This window comes from Anguilla anguilla, chromosome 4 (assembly GCF_013347855.1).
Source record: "Anguilla anguilla isolate fAngAng1 chromosome 4, fAngAng1.pri, whole genome shotgun sequence".
NCBI lineage: Eukaryota > Metazoa > Chordata > Actinopteri > Anguilliformes > Anguillidae > Anguilla > Anguilla anguilla.
Genome location: NC_049204.1, coordinates 33,985,217 through 34,004,623, shown reverse-complemented (window position 1 = coordinate 34,004,623; position 19,407 = coordinate 33,985,217). Strand labels below are relative to the sequence as shown.

Sequence of the window (19,407 nt, the reverse complement as noted above, 5' to 3'; positions counted from 1 at the left end):
CGGGGAAGCGCGGAGGCTGGGTAATGGACGAAACCCTGGCAGAACGACCTTCCACAATGACCCGCCCTGCCCTCCCAGAGAAAGCCAGGGCTGGCCGGAGGAGAGCCCCCATGGACGCCGCCCGCCCGTTTTCAAAGAGAGGATCGAGAGTTGCCCATCTCCGTGCCCAAGAGAACACGTAATCTGTTTATATTACGGTCCACTCAAGACAAGGGCTCTGCTTTTAACATGTAATTGTACCTTCCATTAGAGCATGGCTGATACTGGCGTGCGATTGGCCTTTTACTGCATGTTCCTGAAGGCCAGCGGTGCCCCTCTGAAAACGATCCCCCAATCAAACGACCCTCAAAAGCCAGGGTCACTTGATTGACACCCCCAGCCCCTCCCCCACACAGGCTGTTACTCACTAACAGCGCACAGGCCGTGTCGTCGCAGTTGCGTCGTAAAACCGAAGGCCCGAAATCGCACAATAAAGGCGCGAATCAGCCAGACGGTTGATAGGAAAAAGGCGGGAGTGAGGCGGGAGTTAATGAAAGGGCCGCTCTGAACAGTTTGGAGGAAATGAAGTCTCGTCGTTAACTGGAAATGAATTGTACTTTCCTGCCCGCGCGGCAGAACGGCGGGCTAATGAAAGCGCCTCGCTACCAGGATTACAGCGCCGGCTCCCCACTTTTAATAGAGTTCGCTAAACTCCATCAAATCATAATAAACCCCGGTCCCGGCACCCAGCGCGTCTGGTGTTCAGGGATATCCAGTTACGCAGATCACCAGAAGTTAATTCGGCAGGCCGCGCCGGCGGCAGCAAGACGCGATGTTTGACTTCCCTTTTAAAAAAAAAAAAGAAAAGTAAATCAATTAGGTGCTAAGAAACCGCGGGTTTGTCTTAAATAACCGCGATCGGCAATTTGGCAGAGCAAAGACACCCTAGCTGAAGGCAGATGGACGGAAGCACCTCCCCACCGCCCGTTAGCACAGTTTACCCAGGAGGCCTCGGTCACCAGTTTACAGAACCCGGTGCCCGCGTCTCAGACAGGGGCAATTAGCGAAATCAAACTCCATCGCATTATAAGATCCCATCACTAATGGCCCCCAATCAGGCAATTAGGAAAATGCACCTCTAATAGCCTCGCATTAATTCATTTATAGAAGCCTGATTCCTTTTTTTGGAAACGCAAGCACGGGATGAAAGCAATTGTGCCCCCCATTTTGGATTAGTTGAAATCCCAGTGCCAATAAGCCAATTAAATATCCACCGCGAACAAATGCACCGTGCTTAAATGGCACCAGCATTTCCCCCCGCAATCTAAAAGCAGTGCGGTCTCTCAGTCCCCTGTTATTTGATTAGGGCGGGCCTGCTAATTTCCTTGTGGGGGGAAACATTTCGGACCACCTCCGCGGCGTCCCCTCAGACTCTTTTGAGGGCTGCGAGATGTAAACATATAAACGGGCTCTTCGTGCGCCTCCATCGCTGGCGGGCTGCGGAACAGAGACCGCGAGAGAGGCGGAGCCTCGCGAAGTCGTTGAGCGAAAGCAGACCTCATGCCCGCTGCGGCCAGCGTACTGGGGCAGGCCAAGCCATAAATACATCAACAACACACCGAGTCAAAACGGAGGGGGGAGAAAAACTGGGTCAAAAGTTGCAGAGCTAACCATGTTCCAATGGGTGAGGGAAAAAAAAAAGAAACCTTTCCCCAACATGTCAGATTTATTAGCTGGCAGTAATCAGCCAGCGCTGGTCAAGGCTATGCGTTTCAGCACCTAAGCAATAAAAGCAGGGGTAAATAAGAAAATAAGGAAATGGATCCTGACAGGGGAATAACTCCAAATTAATGGGAGCACTGTTGACTCAAAACTTTGAGCAGTTGCTAAGTAAAAAAAAAAAAAAAAAAAACATAAAACAAATAAAGGGAATTCCTAACATTGCGTTCTCTGCGGAGAGGACCGGAGAAGGAGCCGCCAGGCGCGAGGTCCAGCCCAGAACCGCGAGCGAGGAGCTGTGATTCACGAGCGAGCAGACGGCATCGCCCCCTCCCTGCCGCGGGACACGGTATTTACGAGAACGGGGCTAAATCGCGCGAAGAAGGCTGACGTTTAGGAGGTCCTCGCGCGCGTCACCAGCAGTGACAGGTGACGCTTACGCAAGGAGCTCTCAGCTCCAGAGCCTCTCCGGTGACTGCTGGTGCCGCACGGCCGGCGGCTCTCCGCGTCGGGCCTGACAAGCCCGCACACGCCGAACGCCAAGCACCTCCCGGCCGAGGCCTCTCTCCGCTTTGGTCTCGGGCTCCCACCTCCTCGCCATCCGCTCGGCGCTCGGCCGGCGCGACGTTCAGCTCGGTCTCGCTCGCCGTTCTCAAAAAAAACCAGCGCGCGAGGGGCCGCCACCTCTCTCTCTCTCTCCGCTCTGAACGCGGCCGCCCCGAGGTGCGCGGACGAGACGGAGCGGCAGACGACAGGAAGAGGCCCGGTGAAAACGTTTAGGAAGCGTGTCGGGAGGAATTAGCTGTCACCGCTGCGAAGGTTATTCAGTCTTCCGCCGCGCCATGCGTAAGTACGGTGTGTGGTCTGAACAGGCCCCAGGTCTCACAACAGCTCGTTTCTCATCGCCGCGGAGTGTTTCTTCTCCAAATAGGCCAAGGAAGGAGTGAGACAACATTTTCAAATATATATATATATTTTTTTTTAAATGGCTCTATACGACTTTGGCGGTGGCATTTATTATTACTGATTAACTTGCATCTTCACGGTTTGAATCTCACACGGTGGAAGTAGCTGCACGCCTTGACTGGGCTTCCATTAAACATGCAGGGGAAAACTGATTATTATGCTGAGTGGATGCAAAAACTCTTTCCAGCGTGTCCCTATAGTTTACCATTCCGCCCGCTTTATAAAAACCCATCTTCCTCAAACTTGCTACCGCTGACGCTTGAATGATTTATGGCGAAAAGAACAAATATTCCTTTGAAAGAGCATTTTCGTAATGCGTTCCCAGATTCCTATTGCAGGGATTTCAGATGTTCTCTCCCTAGCGTATGTGGTCAAATGCCAGCATATCTCCGATGCCACCATGCAGAACGAATGAGATTTGGACCCTTCTGCAAGACCCCCAGGAGGACACTTGACAGTTTCCCAAAAATGAAATTCTCCCCCCCCCCCCTCCTCCCCCTTTGAAGTCTTAGCAGCATTAGTTACACCAGTCACAATAACGGCAGCGATAGGGGCAGATACGCGCTGATAGATGTGAAAGTGTTTAGTCGACGTTTGAAAGAGCTGGATTCACACCCGCCAGACAGTGCGATATTAGGAAATGGAATGTGGATGAAAGGAGGGTAAGAGTCTGCTGTTGGCTCAAGGTTCGCTGGGCCATGCCGGTACCTTTCTTCAGCTGGATGTTCAGCCTCCTGCCGACCTTCTTGGTGTAGCCCGTCACGGGGGTGGTGCTGCGGCCTCTCTGCGGAGAGGGGGCGTGGCCGGGCGGGGTCTCGACCGGGGTGCTGGCGGAAGGCGGGGAGTAGAAGAGGCCCTGGTCCCCGGGAGGCCGCGGATTGGGCCTGGGCAGCGGGGGCGGGAGGGGCCCGGAGCGGGACATCCTCTGAGGGGTGTGGTCCAGCCCGCCCGTCAGGCTCCCGCGGTCGCTGGCCTGGGAGTCCGGGCTGAGGCGGCCCGCGGCGTAGGCCAGGTTGAGCTCCGCCTGGGTGAGGTGCTCGTACTCGGCCTGCTTGGACGCCGGCACCACGTGGAACAGGATGAGCGGCGAGCGCATGGCCTGCCGGAACATGTTCTGCGCTCTGGAGGAGGGGCGAGAACACAACACAAAACTCCGTTCAGTTAAGGGAGAAAAACCAGGAAGTGTCGTACCTTTTTCGGCTTGGCCGGCGTGTCTAACTGACGGTAGGGAACTACTACGGAAGCATCCCGTTCAAAAAGGTGAGAGAAGATGGAGGACGAACGTAATGTCTGCCAGTTTCCGACTGTGGCAGTTCCTAACTGACAGTTGGGAACCGCCACAGAAGCGTCCCATTTAAAAAGCAGGGAGAAGATGGAGGACGAACATAATGCCTGCCGGTCTCCGACTGCAATCACGCTACATTTTCATTATCGCGGAGCGTCCCGACGAAGCAGGGATACGCATTAGGCGACGAGAAAATGATTTTGAGAGTGTTAGCGCGCAAAGTTATGCGCGCTTACACTTCTGGAGCGCGTTCAATTCTTCCCATTCAAACAGACTGCGAAATAATGAGATGCAATAATATGCAGTCAATTATAACCGTACAATTAGTTCCCTATTATGCGATAATTGTATTTTGATCATTGCGAAATTGCAGTGCTGACAGTGAAAAATGCAGAGTCGGATCAGCCGCCGTGCACATGCAGGAGGCTGTGCACTAAATGACGACAAAGCGGATTTGTGAAGCTAACGGTTGCGCTACAGGTTTGCTAAATTTGTGCGGTAAAATCATACATACTGTAAGTGCAAGAAATTGGGCCTCATTCACAAAACTTTTCTTAAATTATTCTTACTTTTGTTGGAATTTACCACACATGTGCAGACCTTTGTTTTTGAGCATATTCCAGGCGTGTACATTTTATGCATAATCCTGTTCATGTGATTAGCAAAAGGAAACAGCCACGAACAAATACAGATTTTAAAAAAATCATGAATGTCGAAATGTTCTTGGAAACATTTTTACACGCAGTTTGCGATCAAATGTGACCATACAAACATTATGTGAATGAGGCCCATTCACTGTGCATTAGAGCAAAGTAGAAATTGAAAGGTGGAAATAAAATTATTATTATTATTTTTTTTTTAAATAACAAAAATGCTTATAACACTGATCTTAATACGCTTTGGGTTTCAGCAGTTAGCAGCGAGACTGTCAGACCATGCAGGAAGGTCAAAGGCCTTCCAGGAAATATGACACAAACAATATTATGCGTGTCAACAGCAGTGCGTACCCTCCCCGTTGCCAAGCAGGTGATGTCGCTCTGAACCCTTCTGAATTAGTTATCGACAGTTACTAAGCAGCTTCCGCCATAATAAACATCACTTGATCTTGAGGCTTTACCTTCTATCACACGGTGGAGCACACTTTGGGAATTGGTCCTCATTCTTATGCTAATTTCCAAAATCAAGCAAACAGAAAACTATGGGATAACGAGCGGTGCAGCCACACTCCAGTAATCACGCGGCGCCGGGCTCTGATTGAATAATAAACGAGTGCATCAATGCATCATTACATTTACTTAGATTAACTGCCTCTAAATATTTATCCATGCAAAACAATCCAATAAGATTACACTATCGCTTTAAATTATCTTGGTGCGAGACACAACCAGGGAGAAAAAAAATAAAAAAAATAAAATTTTAAATCCTTTCTCCCCAACTTCCTAAGTATCTTGTCACAGTACTTTCTCGCCTCCTGACAGTGTGAAGCAAACATGCAAGAGAAAAGATAGTTCTCTCGTGGCCTTCTTATTGTTTATTTCATTTTCTTTTTGCAAACATTCAAAAGGCCTTCTGTTAGCACAACAGCTTGGAGTTTCTTCCATGTTTACTCATTATAAAGTATTATCGGTTATAATCGTGATCGCACCCTTGTCCACAAGCTTAAGTTTGATGAGAACCAAATAGGCTGTATTTTCTGCCGTTAAGAAAACTCCACATATATTATAGCAATAAATAGGCTACATATATTTTATCAATAAGAAGACTGGACTTGTAATACAAAGGCTACCAAAGTGGCTGATACAGATGTGCAAGGCCCCTTCTCTCAGGCTGAGGTATATGAGGTCCCTTCTCTCAGACTGAGGTATATGAGGTCCCTTCTCTCAGACTGAGGTATATTAGGTCCCTTCTCTCAGACTGAGGTATATTAGGCCCCTTCTCTCAGAGAGAGGTATATTAGGTCCTTTTCCTCAGACTGAGGTATACCAGGTCCCTTCTCTCAGACTGAGGTATATGAGGTCCCTTCTCTCAGACTGAGGTATATTAGGTCCCTTCTCTCAGACTGAGGTATATTAGGTCCCTTCTCTCAGAGAGAGGTATATGAGGCCCCTTCTCTCAGAGAGAGGTATATTAGGTCCTTTTCCTCAGACTGAGGTATACCAGGTCCCTTCTCTCAGACTGAGGTATATGAGGTCCCTTCTCTCAGACTGAGGTATATGAGGTCCCTTCTCTCAGACTGAGGTATATGAGGTCCCTTCTCTCAGACTGAGGTATATTAGGTCCCTTCTCTCAGACTGAGGTATATTAGGTCCCTTCTCTCAGACTGAGGTATATTAGGCCCCTTCTCTCAGAGAGAGGTATATTAGGTCCTTTTCCTCAGACTGAGGTATACCAGGTCCCTTCTCTCAGACTGAGGTATATGAGGTCCCTTCTCTCAGACTGAGGTATATGAGGTCCCTTCTCTCAGACTGAGGTATATTAGGTCCCTTCTCTCAGAGAGAGGTATATGAGGCCCCTTCTCTCAGAGAGAGGTATATTAGGTCCTTTTCCTCAGACTGAGGTATACCAGGTCCCTTCTCTCAGACTGAGGTATATGAGGTCCCTTCTCTCAGACTGAGGTATATGAGGTCCCTTCTCTCAGACTGAGGTATATGAGGTCCCTTCTCTCAGACTGAGGTATATTAGGTCCCTTCTCTCAGACTGAGGTATATTAGGTCCCTTCTCTCAGACTGAGGTATATTAGGCCCCTTCTCTCAGAGAGAGGTATATTAGGTCCTTTTCCTCAGACTGAGGTATACCAGGTCCCTTCCCTCAGACTGAGATATATGAGGTCCCTTCTCTCAGACTGAGGTATATTAGGTCCCTTCTCTCAGACTGAGGTATATTAGGCCCCTTCTCTCAGACTGAGGTATACCAGGTCCCTTCTCTCAGACTGAGGTATATGAGGTCCCTTCTCTCAGACTGAGGTATATTAGGTCCCTTCTCTCAAACTGAGGTATATGAGGTCCCTTCTCTCAGACTGAGGTATATGAGGTCCCTTCTCTCAGACTGAGGTATATTAGGTCCCTTCCCTCAGACTGAGATATATGAGGTCCCTTCTCTCAGACTGAGGTATATGAGGTCCCTTCTCTCAGACTGAGGTATATTAGGTCCCTTCTCTCAGACTGAGGTATATGAGGTCCCTTCTCTCAGACTGAGGTATATGAGGTCCCTTCCCTCAGACTGAGGTATATGAGGTCCCTTCTCTCAGACTGAGGTATATGAGGTCCCTTCTCTCAGACTGAGGTATATGAGGTCCCTTCTCTCAGACTGAGGTATATGAGGTCCCTTCTCTCAAACTGAGGTATATGAGGTCCCTTCTCTCAGACTGAGGTATATTAGGTCTCTTCTCTCAGACTGAGGTATATGAGGTCCCTTTTCTCAGACTGAGGTATATTAGGTACCTTTTCTCACACTGAGGTATATGAGGTCCCTTCTCTCAAAATGAGGTGCATAGCATCTCTTCTCTCTTAAAAATGAAATACAAGACCAATGATTAAAGTTACTCCGGAGGAAAGCATTACAATACGGCATTATTTTATTGCCTTTTCACAAACTATTCAATCCAACAAAACAGGGCAGAATAATAAACTTGTTTTTCTCAGTGCAGGGCATCCGGACCACGGACGTCCCACTTGCCAGGCTGCCTGGCCAAGGAGGCAAACCCTGCTGGACACATCTCACAGCTCCACCTCAGCGCACACACTCCCCCCCATGCAACATCCCACTGACGCACAGAATCCCGGCCCAGCTATAAACGGAAGCAGGTGACACTGAGCGACCTCGCCATTTCAGACTGAATCAGCACCCAGACAAGATATGATCTGTCTCTCTGTCCCGGTCTTCTCTTAAGGACATATGAAATAATAAGAAAACTGTGTGTGTGTGTGTGTGTGTGTGCCTGTGTGTGTGTGTGTGTGTGTGTGTGTGTACCTGTGCGTGTGTGTGTGTGTGTGTGTGTTTGTGTGTGTGTTCGTCCACAGATGTGCCTGCACTGCTTGAGTGGCTTTGAGTAAATTGATAAGAACACCCAGTTACTGTTTGCTTCAAACCTTCATTGTGCTGTAGGAAATGAATGGCAACAACAAATCAATAGATCAAGGGACGGGAGGCACCACGGCAGCGAGGTATACCCGGCTGCTCGCTGGAGGAATAAACCGGCCAATCAGAGGGTAACCACGGAGGAAAACACACCTCCAGTTCGCTTTAATGTGATTGAGACATGGCCTCTTTCAACAAACATCTGCCAAGTTAACTCGATAAGCAGCCCTGCACATCTGTATTCATGCATTTGCATGCATGTTTCAGTTTTAATTCTGTGAAGGAAATGTGATCTCGGCATTTCAAAGCATGCAGCTTTGTAAATAAACAGAAGGAGTAGCAGATCATGAGCAGCTACGCCCTTCCCATGATTAATCACATTAGTATGCATGCAGATGAAGTTATGTCCCACAAAGACTACGTACTGATTCAACAAATACTGTGTCACCGACCCAGTACCAAACATTTTACATTTAACTGTACATATGCATGCATGTATGTATGTATATATGTGTTTATGTCTGAATGTATGAATGTGTGCATGTATGTATGTGTGTGTATGTATGCATGCATGCATGCATGCCTGTATGAATGTATTTATGCATGTACTTATTATTTAAACTTTTTTTTCCAGAGTTTTTCATTTGTAGAATTATTCAATCGTTTTTGTCAAACTGATTCATACATGTTGCTACGTCTCCTAGTACCTTATTAAAAGAGAGACTTCAGCTGCTGGGTGGCTCTTTCGGGTTCCTGCATAGTGCATTAATAAGCCTCACGGCTTCAGATCAAATCTGGACCGTGCCAGTGCTGACTGTGCCGGTAGCACCATAGGGCGAAGCGAAGCTGCCGATTGTGTCACCCCAGGGTACAGGAGGGTTCAGTCAGTCAGGGGTCTGTATTTCATCACTCTAGTGGCCCTTACTGGTCGATCGGGGTGCCTGTACACTGCGTGCTAAAGCCGCGTAGGAGAGGTCTTCCTCCGACTCCACTCTGCGCAAGCTCAGCTGCAGTCCGCGGCGTGGCGAAAAGCAGCACGCGTTTCGGAGGAGTTTACACTCTCCCCAGTTGGCTGCGGGGTTTGCGTGGGGTTGGCAGCTGCCGTCTCAGATGGAGAAATTACAAATTAGGCCGGGAATCGGATACACGCAGCCCTAGGTAGGGTGCCAAATTCATTAAAAAAAACAGGGGAGGAGTGATACTCTCGCTACAGGATCAAGAGATGGATGGGCAGAGGACCGCGAGAGAGAATAAACGAAGATGAAAATGAGAGAGAGGGAGAGAGAGAACAGAGCACCAGCGGGCGGGGAAGGCTTACTGCTCGAATCGGATGTTGCGCAGATCCCCGTTGTTAATCCGGACGATGCAGTCGTTCTCCTGGAACAGGCCCTCCTGCTCGGCCTTGCCTCCCTTCTCCAGGCGCTTCACTAACAGGCCCAGGGTCCTGAAACGTTCAGATCAGACGTTAGCGCCGCCACCCGCGCAGCCCCGTCACGCTAGCGGCGCCGCGGCGCTAATCAGCCCGGGCCCTCCTGCTCCGTCTGCGGAAGCGGCTTCCGCGCGTCCTTACGAGAGGGGGGAAACAAAAGACTGGAAAATGTTACAAGCATCGAGTCAGCGGATGAGGGGTGAGAGATGGGTGGAGAGGCACGAGGGTGGAGAGAGGGAGAGGCGCTCGCTCGCTGCGCCCGACGCCCGACTTTCGATCGCCGCACGCGCGTTTTTTTCCGGCCGGCCTGAGCGCGTGGAGCCCGTCTGAGTACCTGGCCGAGGGAGACGATGCGCAGTGGATTAGTCTGGGCCGATAGCTACACTCCGTTTCCATAACCCCAAATCGATAGCGCAAAGCGGCCGCGGCTCGGAGCTTCGGCTCGGGGAGCGTGACGCGCTCCGACACGCGGGATTTCTCGAAGATGCCGCCCCGTCAAATTTCCCACTTTTCGCGGCCGTCAGCCGTGAAGGACGCCGGCGAGGTAATCCGGGCCCGCGGAGCGTTCATCCCAAAGCGGAAAAGCCCGCCGCCGTTTTGACAAGCTCAAAAACGCGAGCAGACAGCGCGGCGTTATAAATAACAGCGGAGTTTCTGAGCGCCAAACGAGCATCGCATCCAAATTCCAGACCTTTGCAGTCAAACAGGCAAAAAAACAAATGAGGGTTAACATCAGGCTGGGATCTGGGGAAGACACACACAAACACAGAAATCCTTTGTGCAGGAGAAAGAAAATAAATAAATAAATAAATAAACGCATATAAATAAATAAACTATATTTGCAGTTTTTGCCGACGGGCACGCTCATGACACATCAATTCTCCCAGCCGCATCTGCTGGGAGATCACACGCCTCCACAAGAAACAAAAAGGCACAGTGTGCAATTCCACATTCAAATCACTATTAAGGAATGGTAAAAAAGTTGCTACACTGAATGTTGATGAAGGCAAAAAAAACAAAGAATACGCCATTATATGCACTCCAGAGACTCTCCCACTGCTCATGCAAACACGGAGAGCTATTATTTGGGCCAAAAAAGATGAGTGTTCCGGAGTCGTTTCGGTATCCAAAGCTGGCCGGAGTTTCGGCCAAATGAGGTGCGCTTGCTTCAGTTCATTAGATCAGCCCCCCGCCTCATTGGGAACTCAGTCCACACCCAGCGAATCACAGAGCTGGAAGCGGCGCGCAGAGGAGCGCTTCTGATGGGCCCTGGGAGCCGTGCGAGCGCGAGAACGGCGTGTAATTACAACAGGGCCACTGATACACGCGAGATCACACTTCAGCTTTAAAACGGCGGACCGGGTGCGAACGGACGGGAGGGAGAAACGGAAAAAACGCCCCCCAAAACTGAAAAAGGGAAAATCCTCTCGCGGCGATCCGATCTCCTCGCGGCTGAGACGTTCGCACGCCACTGCGATTACGAAGATGGCGTGATGACGGCCTGCTTCCCAATTACCCGGAGCTTTTGCCGTAAGCCACATCCAGCGCCTGCCCAGCTGAAACAGAACGTTCCTGCGATGCTACTGAAACGTGCAGGCGATGCTATAACATTGCAGCTACGTGGCAGCAGAACGTTTCGTGCTAGCTGGGAGCTAACGTGCTCGCTCAGGTGACTCCCACCTCCGCGGGTCTCGCTGGGTTTGCAATTAGGACCTGCAGCTGCGCGCTGGGCGGACGGGGTAGTCGTGTTTGGTTAGCCTGTATGGGGGGACAGGGGAAGGCGTGTTCGGGTAGCCAGCGCGGGGGCGACCAGGGGAAGACGTGTTTGGGTAGCCTGTACGTGCGGACAGGGGAAGGTGTGTTTGGGTAGCCTGTACGGGCGGACAGGGGAAGGCGTGTTCGGGTAGCCTGTACGGGCGGACAGGGGAAGGCGTGTTCGGGTAGCCAGCGCGGGGGCGACCAGGGGAAGGCGTGTTTGGGTAGCCTGTACGGGCGGACAGGGGAAGGCGTGTTTGGGTAGCCCGCGCAGGCGGACGGGGTAGTCGTGTTTGGGTAGCCTGTACGGGTGGACAGGGGAAGGCGTGTTTGGGTAGCCTGTACAGGTGGACAGGGGAAGGCGTGTTTGGGTAGCCCGCGCAGGCGGACGGGGTAGTCGTGTTTGGGTAGCCTGTACGGGTGGACAGGGGAAGGCGTGTTTGGGTAGCCTGTACGGGCGGACAAGGAAAGGCGTGTTCGGGTAGCCAGCGCGGGGGCGACCAGGGGAAGGCGTGTTTGGGTAGCCTGCGTGTGACGCACCGAACCCGCGGCGGCGGCTCCGCCGGCGTGAGCAATAGCGGAGTAGGCGCAGCGCGAGAGAGACCACCTGTTCACATCTATTGACTTTAATTGAATAATAATGTAATCAGGATCCACTTACGCGCCGCAATTATGTCGGCGGCTTGTTTACTGTCCACACCCGACGCGGGATGAAATCTCATTATTAAAATAACGCTGCTGTCGCACCTCCCCCCCCCCTCTCTCTCACTCTCTCTCTCTTCCTTTCTCTCACTCCCTCTGCCTCCCGCACTCTCTCTCACGCTCACACTCTCTCTCCCTCACTCTCCATCCCCCCCCCCCCCCCCCCCCCCAGCTCTTAGGTGACACAGATGGAGCAGAGGTCTCTGAAAGCACATCATCACTCAGCCCATTGACCCCGCGCCCCTCATCAAGTCCGTAATGAGAGACAGTCCCGCCTCTCATCTCTGAGAAAGCGATGATGAAGTTACAGCTTTAATTACGCGCTTTTTTTGCGCGGGGATAATTGTCGCAAAGCTGACTCCTTGATAATCCTTAAACTACTTAAACTTAAACTACAGGAAGCAGAAGAGCAGAAAAGTTAACTTTTCTCAGCAGGCGTATTCTAATGAGCCCTTCGCGTCGTCCCAGCCCAGGCCCGTGGAAAAAAAAAAAAGAAAAGAAGTCAAGGTGACTCCTGCCCTATCGACGCGCAGCAGACCTGATCTGCATAAGCCTGGCCCCCCTGGCTCTGTCTCCACGGAGAGCCGGGTGCGATTGGCCACGCCCTCCTCGGAGTCCCAGAGCGCGAGGGCCCCGTTCTGGGGCGCGTGCGTTCGCACCCCGGTCCCGGCGCTCCGCAGCGCCCCGGCCTTCTCCTCGCGGTTTAATTCAACTTGGCACGCCCGCCGTCGCACGGCTCCTGCCTCAGACTGATAAAGTCCAAAGGAGCAGGAGAGGGAGACGGGGATTCTCACCGTTCGGCCCCCCGGGGGGGACGCTAACGCCGGGAAGCCAGCCCGTCTGGGGAGGGAGGGGGGGGGTGCGCATTCTTCCACAGATACGGGAAATAATGCATTAGCCCAAACCCACGGGGCTGAAAATAGCCTTTCGGGAAAAAAAAGTTTATTCAGAAGTGAGCGCGTGTCGAATGGCTACAGTTTTATTAAATTTTAATGTCCACCCATTGACAGCACGCCTCACTGACTGCGACGCTTTCCAATGCTTCAGTTACTCGTTTTGACTCAGAGCTGTTTTGTCTGGGCGCGCTCGATGCCCTTTGAGAAAGGCCTCAAGTATTTATAGTTAGGCTTGTTGGTTCAAAATGTGTCAAGACTGAAGATCACAATAACACAAATGGCATTTCATTAAAGATGAACTAATAAAATGAGGCCATATTTTTCCTCTCAAACGCATCTTTTACTCACCAGCATTTTCCCCCCCCCCACTCATACTGAATATTTTCTGCCCTTGGACTGTGTAATCCTGTTGCCAAGTGACCCGTGTTATAAACTAGCTTTTAGTATGATTACGCTTGCCAGGTCCAACCTTTTTAATAACTGTAAACTCTTGATATATGTCACGGCGAAGCCCTCGTCCTCCTCAGCGCTCACGGGGGGCGGGGGGTGGGGGCGGGGGAGGGGGAGGGGGGAGTGCAGTGACTGAGGCCTGAGAGCTGTGGCACCCGCTCCCCCCGCTCCCCCCGTCACCTTCACTTCAGAGTGTCACCTTCGCGCGGGTCGGCGAGCGTCGCGACACGGGGGGCGGTGAAATACGCGGCGCCTGACCCCCATAAACCCCCCCGCGAGCGAAGTGACCCCCGCCGCTCCGAGCCCCGGAGCGGATTTCATTTTTATTCCCTCTCGATGGATCCCCCCCACCCCCCCCCCGGCCGTAAAATACGAGCGGGTGTCACGGACGGCCCCCGCGGCAGCGTGTTTCATTACTGGAGGACGCGTACGGAGGGAGGAAGGGGGTTAAGGGGGAAGAATTAAGTTTCCGGTTTCTTTAAAAAAAAGGACCTTGAGGACCGCGGGGACTGATTGAACAGAAAAGCCGCGGCGGGGGGGGGGGCAAGACGCCAGGCGGCGGGATCAGCGGGGCGGAGAGGGACGCGGAAGACGCGGCCGGAGCGGCGGGGTCACGCTACGCGCTGATTGGCCGGTAGCGGTAGCGGCGGCGGCGGAGGCTTTACCTTCGATCCAGCGCACTGAAAGGCACTACGTGGATCCCCAGGGGGCCGCCGTCGTTGGAGACTTCGACCAGCTTTACAATGTCGCTGCGGGACAATGGTGAGTGAGGCCGGGTGAGAGTGAGGTCAGCGCACGTGCAAAACACAAACAGAATGGAGAAGGCAACCGAGACAAAATGAAAATTAAAATGAAGTGACGCACATCTATGCCCAGGGGCAGGGCTAGGCTAACTCCATTCTGAAAACACCAGGACGGGACCTGTTTTTAAATAACGAGCAGAGCACGAGTTGCTGGAAAACAGTAGAATATGTACTCAAATACAGAAATTTTTGACCAGTGGTTCCCAAACTGTGATCTAAACCAGTGGTTCCTGGAGATCTACGGTCCTGTAGGTCTTCATTTCAACCTTAACTTAGCACACCTGATTCTACTAATTAGCAGCTCAACGAGATCTCTAGGTGATGATTGAAATGTGCTTTGTTTCGGCAGGAGTGAAAACCTACAAGATGGCAGATCTCCAGGAAGATCGTTGGGAGCCACTGTTTTAGATTATGTATCCAAATATAAAGTTTAGATGATGTATCCAAATTTAGACTATACATCTAAACACAAAAAAATTTAAGCATATTTCCAAATATAGAGCTGAATTAAGCGGTGTGGACGAGGTTCCTGTCCTGGCAGACTAGGATGCAGTAGCCTGACCCTGGCCCAGCATTAGCAGACTGAACATACTGTACCTGCAGATGAGGCTGAGGGCATGAGGGAGGGGTCAATGGAGGAAACAGAAGAGACAAAGCAGGTCGTTAATGGAGCTATGAGAATGGAGGCGCTCAGAGCAGCACTGGCAGCGGGTGCCCATGCAGCGAGCGTGAGCCCAGTTCACACAGAGAAACGATTATGACGTGACTGGGAAGGGGGGGTTGGTTCAAAAAGATTTTCTCCAAACTTTCACAGGTTTGTCTCCCAGACCCTTTTGGAAAGAATTTCCCATAATTAAACATAATTTACTTGTCAAGATTACAAGTTGGCCGTTAGTCAAGTGCAACCAAGCGATTAAGGATTGCGAAGACTGAGGCTCATGCCATTGGGGTTGTGTTTGTACCCAAATACAAAAGAGAGGCAGGCCACAGCATGTGAAGTGCAACTATCTGTCGTTCAGGAAGTGAACACCAGGTCTGCTGAAGAGGAGCAAGCTTGAGCACTGATCCCCAGGGGAACGGGACACGTCTGATTGGCCGGCCAGGGAGAGCGCGGTGGGAACTTACTCCAGACACAGCACGGGGTTGTGATCCAACGAAGAGTCGTCACGGCCAACCGGCTCGATCCTGCCGTTCTCCTCCTCCTCCTCCTCCTCCTCCTGCGGGACACAAGGACACACGGGGCGCGTCGTCAGCAAGCTCCGCCCCCTGAGACCCTCCCCCCACCACCTGCTTCAGTTCCCCCTGACCCACCGCAGGGGAAATGGCGTAAAAAAAAGGGGCCCGCTTTAAAATTGGGGCAGTTCACTTATTCCTATTATTGCAATTGATTAGCTTTGCAGACACTCTTAATACCCAGGGTTTGAACCCGCAAGCCCTTGAGAAACATGGCCAGCCGCCTTAGAAACAGCATTGTGCCGGCCGCCGTCTTACCGCCAGAACGGCCCGGGCTTCGCCAGAGAGCAGGCGTGCAATCGATCGCTGGCCCAGATCAATCAGCCTTAGCCAGGCTGTCCCGATCGCCCAGGTCTCCCCCCCTCACTGTAATTTTACAAAGTGAGCCACTCACCTGGGCTCATTCGTTTCCATCACGGCATTAATTCGGCCTCCTCTCCTTCCCGCTTTCACTCTCCCTTACCCGTTAGCGCTTAGCGACCGCGCGCTAACGTGCTCCGCATCGCCCCCCTCCCTGCCCCCGACCCCGTCCGCGGGAGACAAAGCGACGCCGCGCGAAAGCTCCGCGGGCCCACAGCAGCCAATACCGTCGAACCCAAAATCACCAGACAGGCGTTTATTAGGGCACAATGGCGATCCGCTCACTCCTGCCACAGTAAGATCAAAAGCAGCAGCGGACAGAGAGAGAAATAATAACCGCATTAACTCAACGCAACCAACAAATAAAAACTGCGGGGACGTGACACGGCCGTCCATACTTCACCGGGGACAGGTGAATGTTAATCAGCAATCCGATACGAGCCACGGCGGCCCGCCCCTCAATTACGGACCGCCGCCGGGACGTGGAGTCAGTGTCTAGACAGCCGGCGATCGTCTGTTCTGCGGGGGGAGGTCTGGTGCCGTTTGTAACCGGTTGTTATTAATATGCTGCCTGCCTCAACCTCCAGCTTCCTATTTTCCCGAAATGTCAAGCACATCTAAATAACCGCTCTCGCGTTTTTCATGGAAATTCATTCAGAACCCGCTCTGACATGCAAGGTGGTGCCAGAAGACACAGCAAAGGTGAGCCAGAATAACAGGGTCATGAAATTTTCATGACGGTACCTGCAGCAGAAGGATGCACGTGTGCGCACACACACACACACACACGTGTGCACACACACAGACACACATACGCTCACACAGACACACACGTGCGCACACACACAGGCACACACACACACACGTGTGCACACACACAGACACACATACGCTCACACACAGACACACACGTGCGCACACACACAGACACACATACGCTCACACACAGACACACACATACGCTCACACACGGACACACAGACGTACACACATACACACTCACACATACACACAGACATGCACACGCACACACACAGACATACACACACACACACACACACAGACACACACTCACACACACACGTCAGTGAAAATGAGTTGATTGCTCCCATGTCTGAATAAGCTATATGGATGCAGTGTTAATTGGATGTCACTTGGGGGTCTCAGGTGGTACAACGCCCAACACCTTTGTGTGCTTTCAGGCCCGTTGGGAATGCAGCGCGTCAAGAGGAACAATGGGGAAGGGCTTCTTTTTCTTTTTTTTTCATGGCGTGAAGATTCAAAAAGTTCAGCGAGAGTTTGTTTTTTAAAAAGTACAGAGAACAGAAATACAAGAGAGAAGGCAGCATGGAGTAAAGTGCAAGTGGGGAAAAACGTCAATTATAAAAGAACAACAATAATTATAATAATGGCAATACATTTAATGTTACATTACACACAGAGATATAAACAGAATGGGGAGGCCTGCATTAAAATGAAGACAAAATGCTATGAACTGTTCCTTGTTTTCTGAGACAATGCTAACCGGCACAGGAGAGCCACTGTGACTCACCAGTGACATCTATCATTAGTGACACTGACAAGTAATTAGCTTCAGTTACCACTGCTCTCAGCGACAGCGGCGTCTGCAGACAGGCAATGGTATCTGACACGCATGCTCTGCTCCTCGGAGCGCCTGCCGCGCGCGGACTGTGGAAGCGGTGCGCTGGAGACAGAGCCAGAGACAGCGCCAGAGACCGCGCCTCCATTTCCGCACTTCACTACATTTACCGTGAGCAAAAGAGGGAAAAGGTGGATTTCTCAGCCGGGTCGCCGGGGCGACGGCCCATAGTGACACAGCGACGTGCGGCGGCGGCCCCGCCCTTGCCCTCGCCCTCGCCTCGCCGCCGGTGAGACGGCCTCGGCGCGGAGACGGCTTTTGCCAAGCGTCACTTCACCCCCGTCGCCAGGAGCCAAAAGACGCCACGCGCCAGCTGCCACCCCGGCCACATCACTCATCACTCAGTCAGACGAGAAAAACACACAACCGCAGCCGACCGGCTCAGCCTGCCTTCGGTGGCTTTTTACGCCCGATTATACCGAGCGACGGGTACGCCCTGATTATCTTGAGTGACGAGTACAGTTCGATTATCTTGAGTGACGGGTGATGCCTAAAGTTACCGTGGGCGCACCGTGACCCCTCCCCCCCGCTGTGCCCTCCACCCATTCGATGTGGAGAGTGAAGGGTTCTCCACGGGGGGGAGAACTCCGCCCAGCACAACAACAGGCCTAGTCCAGGGGCTGCGCTAGTCTTTATAGGTTGCCAGGGGTTACAAGCCCAGCCAGCAGACATTTAATAACTGTGTCAAGCATCGAGCCTTGAGCACAGAGCAGCCTTTACTCCTGTGAAACGGGTGGGCGCGGCCGTGCCCTCAGACTATAGGGCGAAGGTGAACCCCGCCACGCTGCACGACAGCAGGCCGCGCGGGGGCGCTGCGGAGTCGCCGCGGGAGACGGCGGCCGAGCGGCGCCTTCCGGAGACGGCACGTTTGGCAGGCTTGGGGCTCGGAGCACGCGGAGAAGGGCACCGCTGTAAAAGGAGAAAGGTCACTCCAGTCCGGAGGGAGTCTGCTCCGCTCCCAGCCCTGCTGCTCAGCCTGCTAACCCGCCAACACGCGGACCGCTGCCTTTACACTCTCATACCCCGCCAACACAGAGACCTGCGCCTTTACACTCTCATACCCCGCCAACACGGGGACCTGTGCCTTTACACTCTCATACCCCGCCAACACAGAGACCTGCGCCTTTACACTCTCATACCCCGCCAACACAGGGACCTGTGCCTTTACACTCTCATACCCCACCAACACAGGGACCTGTGCCTTTACACTCTCATACCCCGCCAACACGGGGACCTGCGCCTTTACACTCTCATACCCCACCAACACAGGGACCTGTGCCTTTACACTCTCATACCCCGCCAACACGGGGACCTGTGCCTTTACACTCTCATACCCCGCCAACACAGGGACCTGTGCCTTTACACTCTCATACCCCGCCAACACGGGGACCTGCGCCTTTACACTCTCATACCCCGCCAACACGGGGACCTGTGCCTTTACACTCTCATACCCCGCCAACACAGGGACCTGCGCCTTTACACTCTCATACCCCACCAACATGGGGACCTGCACCTTTACACTCTCATACCCCGCCAACACGGGGACCTGCGCCTTTACACTCTCATACCCCGCCAACACGGGGACCTGTGCCTTTACACTCTCATACCCCGCCAACACGGGGACCTGCACCTTTACACTCTCATACCCCACCAACACAGGGACCTGCGCCTTTACACTCTCATACCCCACCAACACGGGGACCTGCGCCTTTACACTCTCATACCCCACCAACACAGGGACCTGCACCTTTACACTCTCATAAACCCCGCCAACACGTGGACCTGCGCCTTTACACTCTCATACCCCACCAACACAGAGACCTGCGCCTTTACACTCTCATACCCCACCAACACGTGGACCTGCGCCTTTACACTCTCATACCCCGCCAACATGGGGACCTGCGCCTTTACACTCTCATAAACCCCGCCAACACAGGGACCTGTGCCTTTACACTCTCATACCCCGCCAACACGGGGACCTGTGCCTTTACACTCTCATACCCCGCCAACACGGGGACCTGTGCCTTTACACTCTCATACCCCACCAACACGGGGACCTGTGCCTTTACACTCTCATACCCCTCATACACGGG

General features: G+C 52.4%; 1 protein-coding gene across 8 annotated transcripts in view; it reads right to left on the bottom strand.

Moving 5' to 3' along the window:
* Positions 1 to 19,407, bottom strand: part of LOC118225438 (partitioning defective 3 homolog) — a 381,373-nt gene that overhangs the window by 174,404 nt on the left and 187,562 nt on the right. For 4 of the 8 annotated variants that reach the window (XM_035413834.1, XM_035413837.1, XM_035413839.1 and 1 more), the window contains exons 6-9: positions 15,187 to 15,278; positions 13,924 to 14,007; positions 9,345 to 9,470; positions 3,373 to 3,785 (exon numbers count right to left, since the gene is read on the bottom strand). In XM_035413834.1, coding sequence (XP_035269725.1) covers positions 3,373 to 3,785; positions 9,345 to 9,470; positions 13,924 to 14,007; positions 15,187 to 15,278 — 715 coding nt within the window. Of the gene's footprint in view, positions 1 to 3,372; positions 3,786 to 9,344; positions 9,471 to 13,923; positions 14,008 to 14,658; positions 14,671 to 15,186; positions 15,279 to 19,407 lie in introns of all 8 variants that reach the window. The other 4 variants (XM_035413832.1, XM_035413836.1, XM_035413833.1 and 1 more) reach the window with 3 other exon arrangements.